The 16,016-nt window shown below is 49.9% G+C and overlaps 1 protein-coding gene across 2 annotated transcripts in view; it reads left to right on the top strand.

Annotated features, from left to right (window-relative positions):
* The window catches only part of LOC8034666 (homeobox protein prospero), a 184,264-nt gene that overhangs the window by 140,992 nt on the left and 27,256 nt on the right, over nucleotides 1–16,016 (top strand). For both annotated transcript variants that reach the window (XM_040208797.3, XM_029991095.3), the window contains 3 exons: nucleotides 542–2,345; nucleotides 4,449–4,526; nucleotides 7,924–8,247. In XM_040208797.3, the coding sequence (XP_040064731.1) occupies nucleotides 658–2,345; nucleotides 4,449–4,526; nucleotides 7,924–8,247 (2,090 nt within the window). In that variant the 5' untranslated portion in view covers nucleotides 542–657. The remainder of the gene's footprint in view (nucleotides 1–541; nucleotides 2,346–4,448; nucleotides 4,527–7,923; nucleotides 8,248–16,016) is intronic.

Genomic DNA, 16,016 nt, shown 5'->3' with positions numbered 1-16,016 from the left:
GACCGACTTGGCTTTGTATATCGATTAGTTATTCGCGGCAACCACTTCGTGCTGCGGTTTAAATAAAAATGAAATGGTGTCAAAGGGAAACTCTAAATCCGCGATAGCGCACTTTTATTTCGGCCCAAGTGAAACTGGATATAGAGACGTATCCGAAAGAGCGGGGTGAACGGGACGGGTGCACGCGGACGACCCCGGGTCGCGGCTATTGTCAGACAACCGACTCGGGAGGAAGAGGAGGAGGAGGAAGAGGGGTTCCCCGATGGGGAGCCCCTCAGACAGCCATCGACCAGGGTACAAGCGTCTAACGGGAATCGGCTCCACGTGGTCCGCACGCGCGCGCCGTCTCGGGCAAAAGCGCGAGCGGGCAGCCAAAGAAGCAGCCCGAGGTCCCGACGCGGGTCTTGCGCCCCCCCTGCCGCGGGGCGTCCCATCTGCCGCAGCCGCCGCATTGTGGGTCCGCGTCGCAACTGTTCTTTGTGGCTCCTTGCCGCCACCTGCCCGCCGAACGTTCCCCGCTCTCCCGCTCTCCTTCCCCCAGGTTCGCCCAAGTGTGACACGAATGCGGCGCTGAGGCAAGGCAGCCTGCGAGCCCCCTCCTCCCGGGCGCCCCTCTCTCGGGCGGCGCGTCCAATCGGAAGCCTTCGTCTTGGCGTGATGTCATCGGAGGAAGACTCGGCCGGCGAGAGCCTCAGCTTCGCCCGAGCGAAGGCCAAGAGAGCACGGCAGCCCCGCGTCGACGCCGGAGAACCACGCGCGTCCAGCAACGGAGCCGCCAGCAGCTGCGCCAGCGCGGCCTCGTCCCTGGACCTGAGGTCGCCGCTCCGCAATGGCTTCATGAGTGACGAGCTGGCCGAAGCAGAGCGCGGGGCGCACCTCCTGCGAGACATCTTGCAGCGACGTCGCGAAGACGTCGACCAGGACGACGACGAGGAGGAGGACGACGAGGAGGACGGGGCCCGCGGCGAGACGCCCCCCGCGGGCATGGAGGGCTCCAGGGCCTCGGACGACGAGGCTGACGCCAAGCGCGCCCGCGTCGAGAACATCGTGTCCAACATGCTCCGGGGCGGTGGGGACACCGGCTCGGTCGCCTCGGTGCCCACCGTCAACGGCTGCAAGAAGCGCAAGCTGTACCAGCCCCAGCAGGCGCTGTCCGGGCCCGACGAAGACACCAAGCTGCGGCGCACGGACCGCGAGGCCTTCCGGCAGGACCTTCTCAGGCTCAAGAGCGAGGTGGCCACTATGCAGCAGCGCTACGACGAGATGCGCTCCGAGGACGAAGACATGGACGACGCCGTGTCCGAAGACTCTGTCACCGCTGCCGTCGACGATGACGGCCGGGAGACGCTGCTCACAACGCCCCCGTCCGAGTTGTCCACGGACGCGCCCAGGTCCTCCCCGCTGCGCGACATCAAGCCCCCCGTGCGCGACGTGGAAAGTTCGCCCGAGCCCCGCAACGAGTCCCCGTCCCGTCTCGCCGAAGTGCGACAGTCGTGTATCGTGCGCCCGGTGCCTCCGGCCGTCATGTGCCAGCAGCAAGACATGGACCGACTGGTGTCGGCCATCAAGCACGAGGTGACCGACATCCTGCCGCGCGTCATCGACGGCATCGTGTGGCGCTTCGTGCGGCAGCAGGACGCCCTCCCGACACCCACCACCGTGGCCCGCCGGCTGGACGGCGCGCCGCCCTGCCGGGACGACCAACGGAGCCTGCTCACTCAGATGCTGGACCGCAAGTCCCCCCGAACCAAGGTGTTGGACAGGAGCAGGCACAACGGCCACGGGCCCCGGAGTTCCCCTGGCGAGTCCCACCACCACCGCCCCTTCTTCCCCGGCGGCACGTCTACCCCTCTGCGGAGCGGCGTCCTCCGGGGCACCCCCCCGGCCTTCCCGGAACCGGCCCCCGAGCAAACGGAGGCCATGTCCCTGGTGGTCGCCACCCGAAAGAAGAGGCATAAGGTCACGGACACGCGGCTGGCGCCCCGGGCCGGCGAGGCGTGCAGCCCGCCCAAGGAGTCGCCGGGGTTCCCGCCGCCGCCGCTCGTCCCTGTGTCTCTGCCCACGACGGTGGCCATCCCGAACCCGAGCCTGCACCAGGCGCCGGACGTCTTCTACCACGTGGACCAGCAGCACGCGGCCAGGCTGTTCGAGGAGCACCCCGGCTCCGCGGCGGCGGGACCGCCGCCGCCCCCGCCGGGGTTGCCGCTCATGCTGTCGCACTCGCCGCACGATGGTCCGCCGCACTACGGCGTCGTGCCGTCCAGGTCTCCGCCTCAGGACGACTCGGTCAACGGGGACAGCCAGGGTGGATACGACTCCAGCATGGCCATGATCTCCTTCCTCAAGTACGTACATGCTTCATGCTCGCGCTTGGTCGTCTTGGCTTGTTGGACTCACTAACAGGATGAGGGGCGATCGGTGGCCGAGTGAGTCAATGTATACCGCAGCTTGGATAATGTAGAGCGAAAGATAGAGTTGCCGAACCAATTGATCCTTGGCTCAATGCCTCCTCATCCTAGCCCGCTTCGATATGAATGAGCATCGTACCGGCGTGCGGGCGTGTATCACAACTGCGTGATGCACGTTATAAAGACCCAGGGCTAGCAGTCGTAATGCATTGGCTAAATATCTCGTCAGCGCTTAACGACGCCGCCCCACTCGGGCAGGCTAACCACACGCTGTCTAAACATCAGACGCCTAATAGACCGATTTCACTAAGTGTTCGGCGCATGCGTGAGGCTGCCATAACTTTAGTTCGCAAGATGCAGGCGGCAGTGCTCGAGACGGCTCGTGCCGTCTTGTGTTCTGCACGCGCAGAGCTCCAACGATGTTGGGGCGTGGGCAGAAAGACACTTCCCAAGATGCACTGCGCCAGCGGTGGCATAAGCCAAACTGGCTGGTGCGATCGGTCTATTGACAGGATAACGAGGACAGTCTTTCGCGTGCCCGGAATCCAGCACACGCTCATTGCTTTCCGACGTGCTTTGGCCGCACGCGCACGCTCGAAGCTTGCGAGAAACTGAAGTGAGCCTCGAAAGTAGGATGCTCTCGCTAAAAGAGTTTCCTGCCGGTCCCATTCTGAGAGTGACACTGGTTCACTGAGAACACAGGCTGACGCGAAAGCTCGTGAATCCGACTAGTATTGATCGATTCATCCGTATCGAAGCGTACTTAGGTCGATGCTTCCTTCAGAATGGTATGCAAACTGCGATTAATGTTTGGATACGCCGATCCGAAATAACGAGACTGAGGTTAGCTTATCCCAAATTGATTTTGCTTGCTTGCGTGACTGCTCCTAGAGTTCCTGCCGTTCAATATCTGTTTCAAAATAAAAGAATGTACCTCCTATGGAACAAGTGGCGCAACACACGGGTGACAAAAACGCTTTGCGTTGGGCACCCTGATCAATTAGGTTACGCAAGCCCTGCCAGTAATTGCCATTTTCAAGATAAAGCTCCCTGTCGCTTCTGAGCACAGTAGCGTTCAATCCTGTGCTTTTCGCTTATCACTCTGTACATTGATAGACACTTGAAGTAGGTTTACGATTACAATCTCGTACAACTAATGAACTAATGCGTAATTTTCGCGTGTCCATGTCAAAGCAATTGGAAACAGACAGGAGAAAGTAAGGAACCAAAATCAATGTTATTCTTGTCTAGACATTTGGAAGTACGAGCTCTGGGTGCCGACGGCTTGCTGCTGGTGGGGGTAGATTGTCTGATAGTCAAGCATTGCTGAGGCGTACTCACTGATTCTAGACTGGCGCCGAAACAAAATGTTTTTTTTTGTCCACGGTGGCCAGACTAGCTCTATAAGCGAAACTGCTTGCAAACGTCTATAAGTTGTATAAATATACTGTACTTGAATGCTTTTACTGTAAATGAAGGAGCCGCCAACTTGTGAAATATAAAATTTTAAAAAAATTTAATTGTCACACGCAGGTATCAACCTATCGCCCAATTCAGGATAGAGAAAAAATAAAGGAAAAACGTAGCAACTGAGAGCTAATATTTCTCACCTGTCGAACCGTAAATTCAAAGACCCGAATGAGCCTAAAGATTGCGCGCTGCAACCTGTGCACCTCGCTCCACCAGCCTCAAGTCAGCCGTGCACCAAGCTCATGAAAGATGCGCTTCTTCCCTTGAGCAGCAAGCGCCATTGTCTGGCCACACGCAACGGCCCGCTGACCGCGGTTGTTGCGGCACAGTGCAAGAGCTTTGTTTCTTCTTGAGTTGGGCAAGCGCGAAAGATTATACCTCTGTTTACGGCTCATGTTCCCGTTGTCCAAGCGTGACGCAGCAGTTTTGACGCACCGCCGCGTCCGGCCGCGAGCCAGCGCTGACCAGGGCCTTTAGCGGTCTCAATTAACTAAGGATAGATACCACGTGACGCTATTGGCTGCAGCGGTAAAACTTGTACATTCTTCTCCTCGTGTAATTTCTGAACAGAACGCCAAAAGCTGCTCGCCACGTGGAAACGAACGAGGAACTCGACAAGGAGACTCATTTCTCCGGGAGAAGGCATTGGTAGAGTACCCCTCCCAGACTCTCTATGCCTACTGTGCTGTTGTCCCGAGTTGCGTGTTTGCGTATTTACACGTAACCGTCGTCGTTTACCCGCTTCAATGATCACCTTTTCGTGCTTGTTGCATTTTCGGGGCGCTTATCAACTCTGGATGGCGTATACGCATTCCAAGGCCCGTCTGGCCCACGCTGTATATTTATGTCTGTGTTCGTATGTGCTCGTTCTGTGCGTAAACATTCGTAAATATGTACAGGCTGTGATAGCCGACAGTTTAAGAAACGGGGGGCGCGGCGAATCTCGTACATCTAATTAATATTCCGCGGCCAATCAGATTTCAGGATTAGTCCATGAGAACATCGATGAACCGATCATGAAGCAGACACGAAGATATTAAGCCCCGCCTTGCATTTCTAAACATAGCAGTGGCTCCCCATACATACCTTGATGTCTGCGAACAATATTACGAGATTTCTTAAACAAAAATCTAACAACGAAAAAAAAAAAATCCACACTCCTTTCGGGACAAGCAGCACAACGTGCCTATAAGAGAAACATCGCCTAGAGCGATAACTCTCGAGCGTTTGCTTGTTCATTCACTCTTATGGAACGTGTGAACCTTGAGATATAATTCCTTTTCTAAGGGTCCTTAATCTAATTTAGTTCCATCCCTCTAATCTCGCTTCCAGGAGATAAGTAGACCCGGGCCACTTAAGCTGCCTAGCGACTTGGTGTGACTTTTCAGCATTTACCTTTGGTGACCGGTTACCTACTCCGTTTTATAGTGAGCCTGGCTAGCTATTCACCAACGCGCTCGATATTTCAAGTAATTTTAAATAGTTATCACAAGCTAAAGTGCAAGGCAGCGCCACTCAGTAATTTGGGTATAGACATTTCCAATGAGCCTCCCGGAGCGCTCCAGCGCAGTCAAAAAGTAAATTTGGCACTGACTCTTAAGTCGCTCTGTGTCTGCGAATGTCATCGAGCGAAGTATTTTAGGACATGCTAAATAAATTTATCTTGAACAACTAGAGTAAGAGCGAGCACCCTGTTCCTTCTACTTGAGGTAGTCCATAACGAGGATATTTTATTTCTGCCTCCTGTCAGCAACCACAACTCTCTAGAAGTTTGACCTGCAGGCACTCGAAACTCGTAAATGATGCGATGAAATTTCTATCAGTTAAACTCTCTGTCGAAGAATACAACAGAACCTTAGACGAGCAGAAGGCGACATATATGTACACAGGAAACTGATAGCTAATTGAGCTTCGTTCATTTTGCTGCCATGCCAGAGCCGTCCGTGTACTCATACTCAAACTCCATGTCAAAACCTGACAATAATGTGAATGAATGTGTAGCACCGTGTTAGATCATTGCTCACCGCGACTGTCTATCACGTCTGAGACCGCCACTTAGTCTTTCTTATGTTTGAATACACCTGAGAAAGCGCTGATGTCTATTTATTTATTTTTTTTACGCGCAGGTGTATCTCCATAATTTAAAATGACGGCGTTTTATTTTTATATCGGGTATGGGATTGGGCTCCTGCGATTAACGGTTGGGTGATATAACGCAACACAGTCCTCCCGCTGCTGATCAATTTGCGGCAAAGATCTCTAGCACTTGGGCTAGCTTTTTGTATGGCGTAACTGGAAAAATTCCAAGCGCAAAATGACAACGAACAGCTAAGAGGGGCCCTTTGCCTGTTCGCCTTTTTCACTCGTCCGTTGTCTCTCTGCGCTTTGATTCTTTCCAGTGTTACTTATCAGCTTCTGCGGCATGAGTGATAACATGCTGGAGGTTCGACCTGAACGACTGACGTCTTAGTAATGGAATCTGCTGACGCCGTTTATTCCTACAGGTAGAAGGCATCCCAGTTCGGTTTGACACTTTCTTGCCAACTTTTCTTTGTCCATGAGCCGTGTGCGGACAAATATTATATACTTACCGCCGCAACGTAACATCTGCATGCTAGCTGACGTGTGTCCGTTTCGTGCGTTCTGCTTTCTCTTGTCGACAACTGGACAACCTCAGCGCTCATGTCTGAACCTAGGCAATTGCGTAGGGCTCCAAAGCCACGGGAGATATGACACTTATCACGTGATAAACCTAGCTTATTCGAACAAACGCGGTGTGCGATGCCCTAGTCATGGTCAGTGCGGGATTTCTGGCATCCAAGATTTTGAACATTGATTAAGGCGTTCAACTATGGGTTTGGACATTTCTTGTTTTTTCAAGGTCCAAATAAGAATGGTGGAAGCCAGGGGAGGCGTGGGCTTTCATTAAGGGGCAGGTCGCTACGTGGGATGGGAAATACAGGAAGCCAATTGTGACTAAAATATAGAATCGTCCAAATAATGGTATAATGGAGCTTTGGCAGAAGTATGGGCTTCAAAAAGGCGATTTCCACCCTTAAGACGGCATTGAAGATACATATATAGTTTCTGTTTCTCCGACGTCTTTTCTTTGTGCGTGTGCGTGCGTGTGCGTGTCTGGTCCCACAGATGGCGTAACAAACACTCGTAAAGAAACCTCCTGTGGAGCCGTGTGCAGAATTACAGCCGGCGTTTCGTGCACTTAAGGTTGGTTCTCATATTTGCGTTTTAGTATTATCTAGTGTCTGTTGCAACCGCTTGTCACTATCTCTGACACTCTGGTGCCATCTATCGAGGAGCCCTGGAACACCTACGACCTGCGTATAACAAGACCGAAGGTGTCGCAGTGTTGGCCACATTGAATCTGCTCACTATCGATAAGGAATGGTCGATCATTATGTTGTCGAAATTTATTTTGAGCTCACGGTAAAAAAAATTATTATTAATATATATATATATATATTGATCGAAAGAGTTCCAGCTCTATAGCTGATGAATGGCACCAATGTGCCGGGCCGTTAAGAGGTTACAATGGAACGCAATGTACTCGGGCACATCCAAACGCCAATGTGTGAGCCAGCCTTTAAGCCATCACGAGGCTAAGCCTCCATGTGGAACGTCGGTTCTTGCTCTGCACAAACACTCCAGGAGAATTCTTTTTTTTTAAGCGCTGTCACACTGTTATCATGCACAAGACGTGGTGTTCGCCGCAGACATGATGACATGATTATCTTCGGACACGCGTCAAGCATCAATTCGAAGCATGTTTGTTTCATGTTTCATACATCTACATGCTTCTAACATGTCCGAAGACAATTTTTGTATGACCACTCTGACTGGGGATTTATACAAAGAAGAAACGCCTCATACAATGACTGCAGAACGTTATTCGTAGGATGCATTTCGCAGTGTGACCGTGGCTTTAGATTCCCTGCTCGTGCGATAGACGGCAAATTTCTCCGATTCGTTTGGAGCAGTCGGTAACCCTCGCTACCCTTCCCGTTTCCGGGTGTCCGTCTCCGCCCAGGTACCTGAACGGCGCCGGCGGGCCGTCGTCGCACCCCGGCGGGGGTCCTCTGACCCCCGGCCAGGGTCCCCCGCCCCACGGGGGCAGCCGCGACAACTCGTCGGCGGCGTCGGACTCGCCGGGCTACAAGTCCCTGTGTGGCGGCGGTGGCGGCGGTGGCGGCGGTTACACCAGCACCCTCACGCCCATGCACCTGCGGAAGGCCAAGCTCATGTTCTTCTACGTGCGGTACCCGAGCTCGGCCATTCTCAAGATGTACTTCCCGGACATCAACTTCAACAAGAACAACACCGCGCAGCTCGTTAAGTGGTTCTCCAACTTTCGGTGAGTGGTGCCACAACAACGCCTCCATTGTCCTTTTCTTCGTCCTTTTTTCGACAGTTACTCTTCGGAGGTCTTCGGCCATCTTCGTGCCTGAAATAATTGCCCTCAGTTGCCCGTAACTTCGTCTGAAATCTCAGGAAATGCTTTTCCGTCGTCCAGAAACGTTAAAGCAGCCTGCGATGAAACAGAACAATATTACCCGAGTTCCTTCATACGGTATGTCGAGCTCCGGAAGTGACATTTTCGAATTGTGGCGATCGCTAATCACGTCCGCTCTGCACTGAGCACCAAAATGGCGGCGCCCAGGAGAAAATCGGGGAATAAATTGTAGATAGTCTAAGCGCATACTCTATATATAGGGGCTCCAGACGCGGCTATCGCACGAACGCGACCTTGCCATTTTTTTTTCTTTAAATTTTCTTCTTAGCTGATTAACGAGCGAACCGTTCTAGTTTTAGATCGGTGTTGAGCATTATTTTATTTTGTTTCACTATTTCTGCAAATTCCTGGTGTCCATCTGGAAGGTAACGACGAGACATACCGATCGGGTTCTCGCACTAACTGCGTTGCGTGAGTCCTAAAAGCGTTACGTTGATGACCAGAACTTAACGGCGCACCGGTATCACCGGCCCATCTATTCTGCACTCGAGTGTCCACCTCCGCTACAGGATGTTTGCATAAAGAAGTTTCCGAAGGCACACTTGACTCGAAGACAAAGGACCATCGCGACATCGGCAAGCAACCCGACGCGCGCGTCTCCCGCCACCTTTGTCTTACGAACAAACTATCCATCGCGATCGATAAGCACTTAAGAGTGCGCTTAAGAAAAGGTGCTGAACACGCACCAACCGAGGAATTCCCGAAGTCGCAAACAAGAAGTCGAACACGCTCCTCGCAGCGATAGACAGCTCAGCAGTCCGCCTTCGGACGAAGGGTCCACTCTTGCCAGCTTCACCCATTGTTCTTCGAGAATCGTTTCTTATTATTTCTTCTTTTGTCTCACCGCTCCGTCATGTAGATAATCGGCGTCGCGTACATGACGGCTATCTTCACCGGGCAGTGCGTTATCGCTGGGTCAGGCACAATTAAGTCCGCCAGATTGGCAGGAATTCGTTCGGCCGTCTCCAGCGCCGGTCGCTGATAGCGGATCCACCGCGAACTGGAGACCCGTAAGAGATTTCTTGTGGCGTCCGCCTTCACCTTTTTTTGCGACGTGTGGTAACTCAAGCGACTCTAGTGTAAAAAGTGGCGTAGTGCTTCGGGGGAGTTGGGTGGCGATGGGGTTGGTTGGTGACCGACTGAAATATGGCTCCCCGACCCACCGGGGGGCTGCTTGCCGGTCTTATCGCTAACCGCGCTGGTCGAACGAGCTTGTCGACCGCTCGTGCTGGCTCTGCCCTTGCCCCGCGAAAGAGCTGTCCGCTTTAAACGACCGCTTTAAAGGTCTTGTAGCCAAAATCTGCAAATGGCCTGTAGCCAGTGACAGGCTTAGAACAACAGTGAGGGAATTCGTTTGTCTCACCCCTAGCGCCAGCTTCTTACCTTGGATAAAGCTTAAACGTCTGCTGGGCCTGTAACGAGTGGGCGTGCTGGAGGACGGGTGTCCGAAAAAAACGCCCTGACAGTCTCATTCTGTCAGTGCCTATACATATTCACGGTGATGATGATGGCTATGATGATAATGATAATATGAATGTTCCTTTTGAAATTGGCAAATGGTTGGATCCTTTTGAATCAGAAGGTGACTCGCACCACTAGGCCATTCTCTTACATTTCAACGTAAACAGTTTTAAATAAAGTAGTGACATCTGGCGGGTGACACGTGAAACGCAGTAATGGGGAGCTTCCCCTTCTTTCAGATATGCGATGAAATGCGGCGCGGTCTCGTGGTTGAGGCGTGGAATCTAGAGGAAAAGATGTGGACAATTTGGTCGTTGAATTGGCGAATGGAGACTGCCGTACACTCTTTGTTGTTGTTTCAGCCACACAAGGTGACTGTGCACTGCCTACGCAGATTCCGTTTAGTAATGTTTAATGCGTTTACAAATCTTTGCATGTGACGGTATGTGTCTCAAACGCACCTCCTGCGCGCGGTTTTATAGTGACAAGCGAATGAAACATTAGCTTAAAATGCGAAGCTGCGTTTAATATGGGATTACTAGTTTTAGAGAGGTCTTTCGTTCTAATTGCGTCGACTAACCCCCCTCTTGTTGTCAAATAAATACCGACCCTCCCAAGTCCATAAACGCAGACGTGAACAGTTCTCGTCTAGTTTGCGGTGAAAACGAGTTCCCTAAAAGGGATAGCCGTACCACAAACTTCAACGAAGGATTTTCATTATCCGGCTCGGTTCCCAAAACGACGCTGTGGTTCCACGAAGCGGCGTTTATCCCGGTGTGGCGGACAGTGGCAGGGGTTTATTGACCAAGACGAGCACGTGGTCGCGGCCTCTCGTCTCGACCCTCGTGTAAATCACCTCCGAAGACAAAAGCGCCCGGGAGCGGTCCCTATAACAGGGAGTTGATCGGGCGGAAGCGCTGACCGGGAGGAGATGCGGGGGAGGCCGAACCCCGTCGGCGGGAATGGAGTCCCTAGTCGGGAGAGTTGCGGGAATTGAGACAGCAGCGCCATCTCTCGGTAGCCTCACGCACTATGGCCTCACGGGCGCGCGCCTTCCGTTTAGCCCGAGCTGTGATCTTTATTTTATTCGGGTCGTTTATTATGTATAAAGCCGTGGTCACACTGCCTATACATTATACGAAGAGAGTGTGCAGACATGCACTAACCAAACATGCTTCGAATATGCTTCAGGAATGTTCGCAGATAATTAATTATATGTCATCAGGTCCGCAGAAAACTCCGAGTCTTTTGTGTAATGTATGAGTTGTGTGACGCGGCTGATGCGTTCCTTGTTTGTTTTTTTGTTTTTGTCGTTTATTTTAGGCAGAATTTTGCGCAATAACCCGGCGTTTACTTTTTGAATATGTAGCAAGCGTCTATCGGTGTTTATTCTACATGGGCTCGACCGCGGCATCCTATTCATCGCATATTTTTCAAGAAGTCGCCATTATGATGACCGAGTCATTGTAATAAAATGATCATAAACACCGAACAATCAATCAAATGTTCGGCGTTTATTTTTTTTTTTTTTTTTGCCACCGATTTGTCAGAACGATTAATCTGGGTTTTTGGTAAATAGTGGAAACTAAAAGAAAGCCTCGAAACACGAAGCTGTCTCGGTATTTAATGAGGAACAACGATGCATTCAACCCGGTTAGAAAGATAGCAGGAAAATGGGCAACGGAGAGCCGATAGGACTGTGCAGTGTCTATATTTGTATTTATGTTATCTTCCGTGTAAGTATCTGCGGAGCTAATATCAACGTTGACAACAGCCATCGCCATGCTGCCTTTGCGACAAGTATGCGCTCAGAATAGCTGAACTCGATCAAACGATTCCCCCAAATCGCGCGCTACAAATGAACGAAAGCGTCCACGATAGTTTCGTCTATTCCGTTGTAGGCGTATCTCTGAAGAAGTTGAGATAACCCCAACGTCCGCCGCAAGTTTGAAAATACATTGTTTCAGTGCGAGCTAAAATGTAACCTCTTCGGCAGAGCTGACAAAGGCGGGATGTGTGTCTGCGCACCCGTATACCAGATAGTGACAATACAATTGCTTCACGTTCGTAACTTGTACCGCCATTTGTGATAACCTTATCTGTACAGCCACTTGGAATTTTTGTTTCCTTCTGAGGCACGTTTATTCGTGTTACTACAGATAAATGGCGAAATGTGTTTACATTAAAAAACGCTAGCTATATCTAGTTTCATTTTAAGCCCGACCTCAACTAACGCACATTTCTCTTTTTTTGTGTGTGCATTATGTGTTTAGCCATCGGTAGCGTACCCAAAGAGACAACGAGCGGCATGACGAGGCACTTTTGGCTCTGCTTGATTGGCTACGTCGGATCGTATACGCTAGGACTCGGGGTGAAACGGTGTATAGGTGGCGCGAGCCGCCGCCCAATTCGGAGTGTTCAGCCGTATTCGTCCATCCAGATCACTGACAAGGCGGTGCGCTTGGCGATCAGTAATTGTTGTCTGTTCGTTCAGTGTGTCAAGGGTCTGCCAATATGGAGAAGGACAACAAGAGGAAAAGCTGCGGGGGATGTATTGAAACAAAATTACGGTATAGAGAGAGGCCGGCTATATCTGATCGAGGGCGAACGCCGATCGTTGGCTCGTCTTGATTAAGCCTACTTGCCCATCTTAATTAAGCGGCCTTCCTCGTCGCGACACCTGGCTCATTAGTCCTTACGGCAGGATGGGGTTCGTTAGGTTTGACGTCAGGGACTCCTTCGTCGCGACAAGCTAAGCGGTTCCCGCACTCGGAGGAATATCGAGCGTCGGAACTAACGCACGTTCCATCTGAATCAATCTTCAAGAGCCTCGAAGGACATTCGTGCATGCGTTCACGGTGATCTTCTGGCAGAGCTTGGGCATGGACGGTGGGTTTCGCGGGGAGCAGGTCGGGTTACATGATCTGCATAAACGATTCGTCTGCTCGAATATGTCTCGGTACCTAATCTAATAAGTCAATTTGTGTCCTGGAGGACGAATCGTCTAGAAATCGAACGGAGCTGATACTGTTTAGTTCAACTTGAGCTTAGATAGTATTCGTATTAACACTTCTAATTTTCTCTGCATTCAAGCGCAATATGTTTATACCTGCTTTGAATAAGTCTACACGCCTTAACTTTTGAACTAGAAAGTCTGTGAGGCTGCACAATGAGACGATGAACTTCATGGCGGTGTTTGACGGTAGATTGAAGTGGCATCATGCTTTTGAAACTTACGATTGGCTGCGACATTACATTTTGATACTTATGCAATCAATAAGTAGTAGAGCCTCTGAACATTGGCTGATATGCACGCCTATTAAATTACAACGCTTATGCAATTAATGAGCAGTGAACGATGGCGTGTGGACACTAGCTATTTTTCAGTGTCGATTTAGCTATCATCGTAATGAGTACGTAAGAACCCTCCCTCTGCGGGCCTAATATTTCCCGAATGCGGCCTTTAAAAATGTGCCGGCGCATATATATGTATATAACGGGCCTTCTAGACATTATAAGGTGAACTGTCCTTCGCGAAAGCCGTCATGCAGCACGAGGATCCAACGCATCATGTCGAGATAATCCCCAAGCATTTATGAACCGAACTCACTACTGTTTCAGGTTGTTTTGATTGCGTTATCTACTATCCCGCTACTTGTTTTAGGACAACCGGTTCACAAACATAGAACTAAGTCCTCCTTTGCCGTCCAATAAACTTGAAATAATATAGGGTCTTCTAGCAAACCGTTACCGCGTTCCGCGTGCTTTTAAGCGTGCGCCTCGCGGCCACCGTATACCACTCGGGCGCGCGCGCTTAAAGGCATGCTTCAGAGGCTCTTGTGGTGCGGTACGTGAAACACAATAACGGTTTACTAAAAGTCCCTAATGAATAAATGAGCACACCAGATCTCACAAACGCTGGTATTAGAAACAGGATTTCTCTACCAATCTCGAATCACATGCAGAGCAGTTTTAGCCGGGTCGAAATCGACTTACAGTTCCCGCCCTTGGCTGATACGTGGTGCGGCGACATCTTTGCTTCATGGTCCTTCTTCGCTTCGGATACCATTTGACGCTTCAGAATTTATTCTGATATAGTTTAAACTTCATATCATTTGCATCAATAACGGCTTTTCCCTCACCGCCTCAAGAAATCTGGGATTGGGCCACTTGTATTTTTTATACACGTTTGATGCGCTATATTTCATTATCGTTGTTCTCTTCTTTCATTTTGTCGTAGCAATCTGAACGCGGGCGTTATCAAACCTGCTTACGCTTTCGCACCCACCGTCTTCAGAGGCACACTTCCCCGGAATTAGAGAGTCTAGATTGCATCTCTCGCTCCTTCTCCCCCAAAAAAAAAGAATAATAATAACGAAAACAGCATGTTACAAACACGGCGCAGTCTTCCCTGGTGGCCCCTTCAATATTTTAATTATCAAATTAGCTGTAATGAAACCGCAAGGAGTGCTTCTGTGCGGGGCGTAACGAACGCCGTCTCGCTCGTTATCTCGTCTAAGGGTCTGGCGAAGCCAATCGCACTTAGCCGCTCTGCCGCCGCGGCCACGTACGCCGCCCCGTGGAACAAGGCGGGCGTGCTTTCTCAGCCACTGCATGTTTCGCGAGCTCCTCGCTGCTTCGAGCGTGCTAGAGCACCGCGGAAGAGCGCCTTTTTCGTTAATTAAAATAATTACCGCCCTAATTCCTTCGATGCGAAACACGCCCTTAGTCCTCCTCCTCCTCCTCTCCGGCTTCCCACCTTTTTTTTTTTTTTTTTAACCTCCTCATTTTTTGTTAAACTTAAGTATGTTCTCTTCAGACGCGTGTGTTTTTCGTCGTGGTAGCCGAGACTCACTTGTAAACATCCGAGGTTTCTGAAATATACCTGAGCAAATTAAGCTGACTTGTTTTTCAATACAACTTACTTTATATTTTGTGGTGGAAATGCACGTTGTGTCTTAAGGCGAAAACCATGCGTGCAATGGCGAATACCTCTCTTTTTTTTTACATATTGTAAGGTTTTTTACAAGCGCAGCTCTTCGTTTAATTTTTCATTTATGTAACTATATTCCCAGCCACGCATATATGATATATATATATTATTACTTTACGTTTGTGTGCTTCCCTAATGCCGTTTTTTTTTTTTGTTTTTTTTTTTCGCTTTTTTGTATGTGTATTTGTGCGTGTTCTTGGTGCAAGCGTTGTCTGGTAGTTTTCTGGAAGAGACTTGCCTTCGGTTACACCTTTAGGTCATGTTTACGAAGTGCATGCGTTTTTATTAATCACCACGCATGCACGTACGATGTGTTGAAAGTACAAAAAAAAACGCGTCAATTACAACTTTTTTGTTTCATTCTTTTTTTTCGCAAATGTAATTAGGATCAATTTTTACGAGTCGTCACTACCGTCGTTGTGACCACCGAGGTCCGTCGTATAATGAACCCTTATTGTCTCCCTCACCCTCGCTACTTCGGGTTTTTTTGTTTTGTTTTTGCTTCTTTGTAAGTACGCCATACCGCCGTATGAGCCTTCCAGGCGTAGAAACTGCGTTTAAACGCTGGCTACAAAAACACTAACCAACACACATAGCACAAACATGCGCCTTCGTAATAAAAAAAGTTTTTATTCTCGTCGTTTTTTGGGGGCCATCTTTGTGGGTCCGTCGTTGCAGCAATGCTTCGCGTCCTTATTCGATTTTTCTTTTTAGTACGTGCGTCCCTTACGACCCTGGCATGCCACAAAATAACCCAGTCGGACGTTTTGTTTCGTCCTTAATCGTTATCAACACCGTTGTTGTTCTTCTTATTACCCCACCGTCATCGGCAAGAACCACTGTGGCAAGCACATTAAGAATTACAAACGCAGCGTGTTTTTTTTTTTTTTTCTTTCTTTTTTCCTCGATGTTTGTTTTTATGTCTTAATGTAATCAAAGGCAAAAAAAAGAAAGGAAAAATAAATTAGGGTTAAGGAGATTCGGGCAGCTTGCATCAACTGGCTGTAAACAATGCAAACTCCTTTCTTTCTTCCTTTCTTTCTTTCTTACTTTCTCTTTTTTTTTAAGGTATAAGGAGATAAGACAGCGTAGGCATAGCACATGCTTAATAACAGTTCAGTAACAAGACAGTCAAAAAGTTAGGTAACAAAAAATT

The sequence above is a fragment of the Ixodes scapularis genome, unplaced genomic scaffold (assembly GCF_016920785.2).
Source record: "Ixodes scapularis isolate PalLabHiFi unplaced genomic scaffold, ASM1692078v2 PGA_scaffold10__122_contigs__length_95168666, whole genome shotgun sequence".
Classification (NCBI taxonomy): domain Eukaryota; kingdom Metazoa; phylum Arthropoda; class Arachnida; order Ixodida; family Ixodidae; genus Ixodes; species Ixodes scapularis.
The sequence above is the reverse complement of the archived record's forward strand: the minus strand, read 5'-3'. Positions and strand labels throughout refer to the sequence as shown.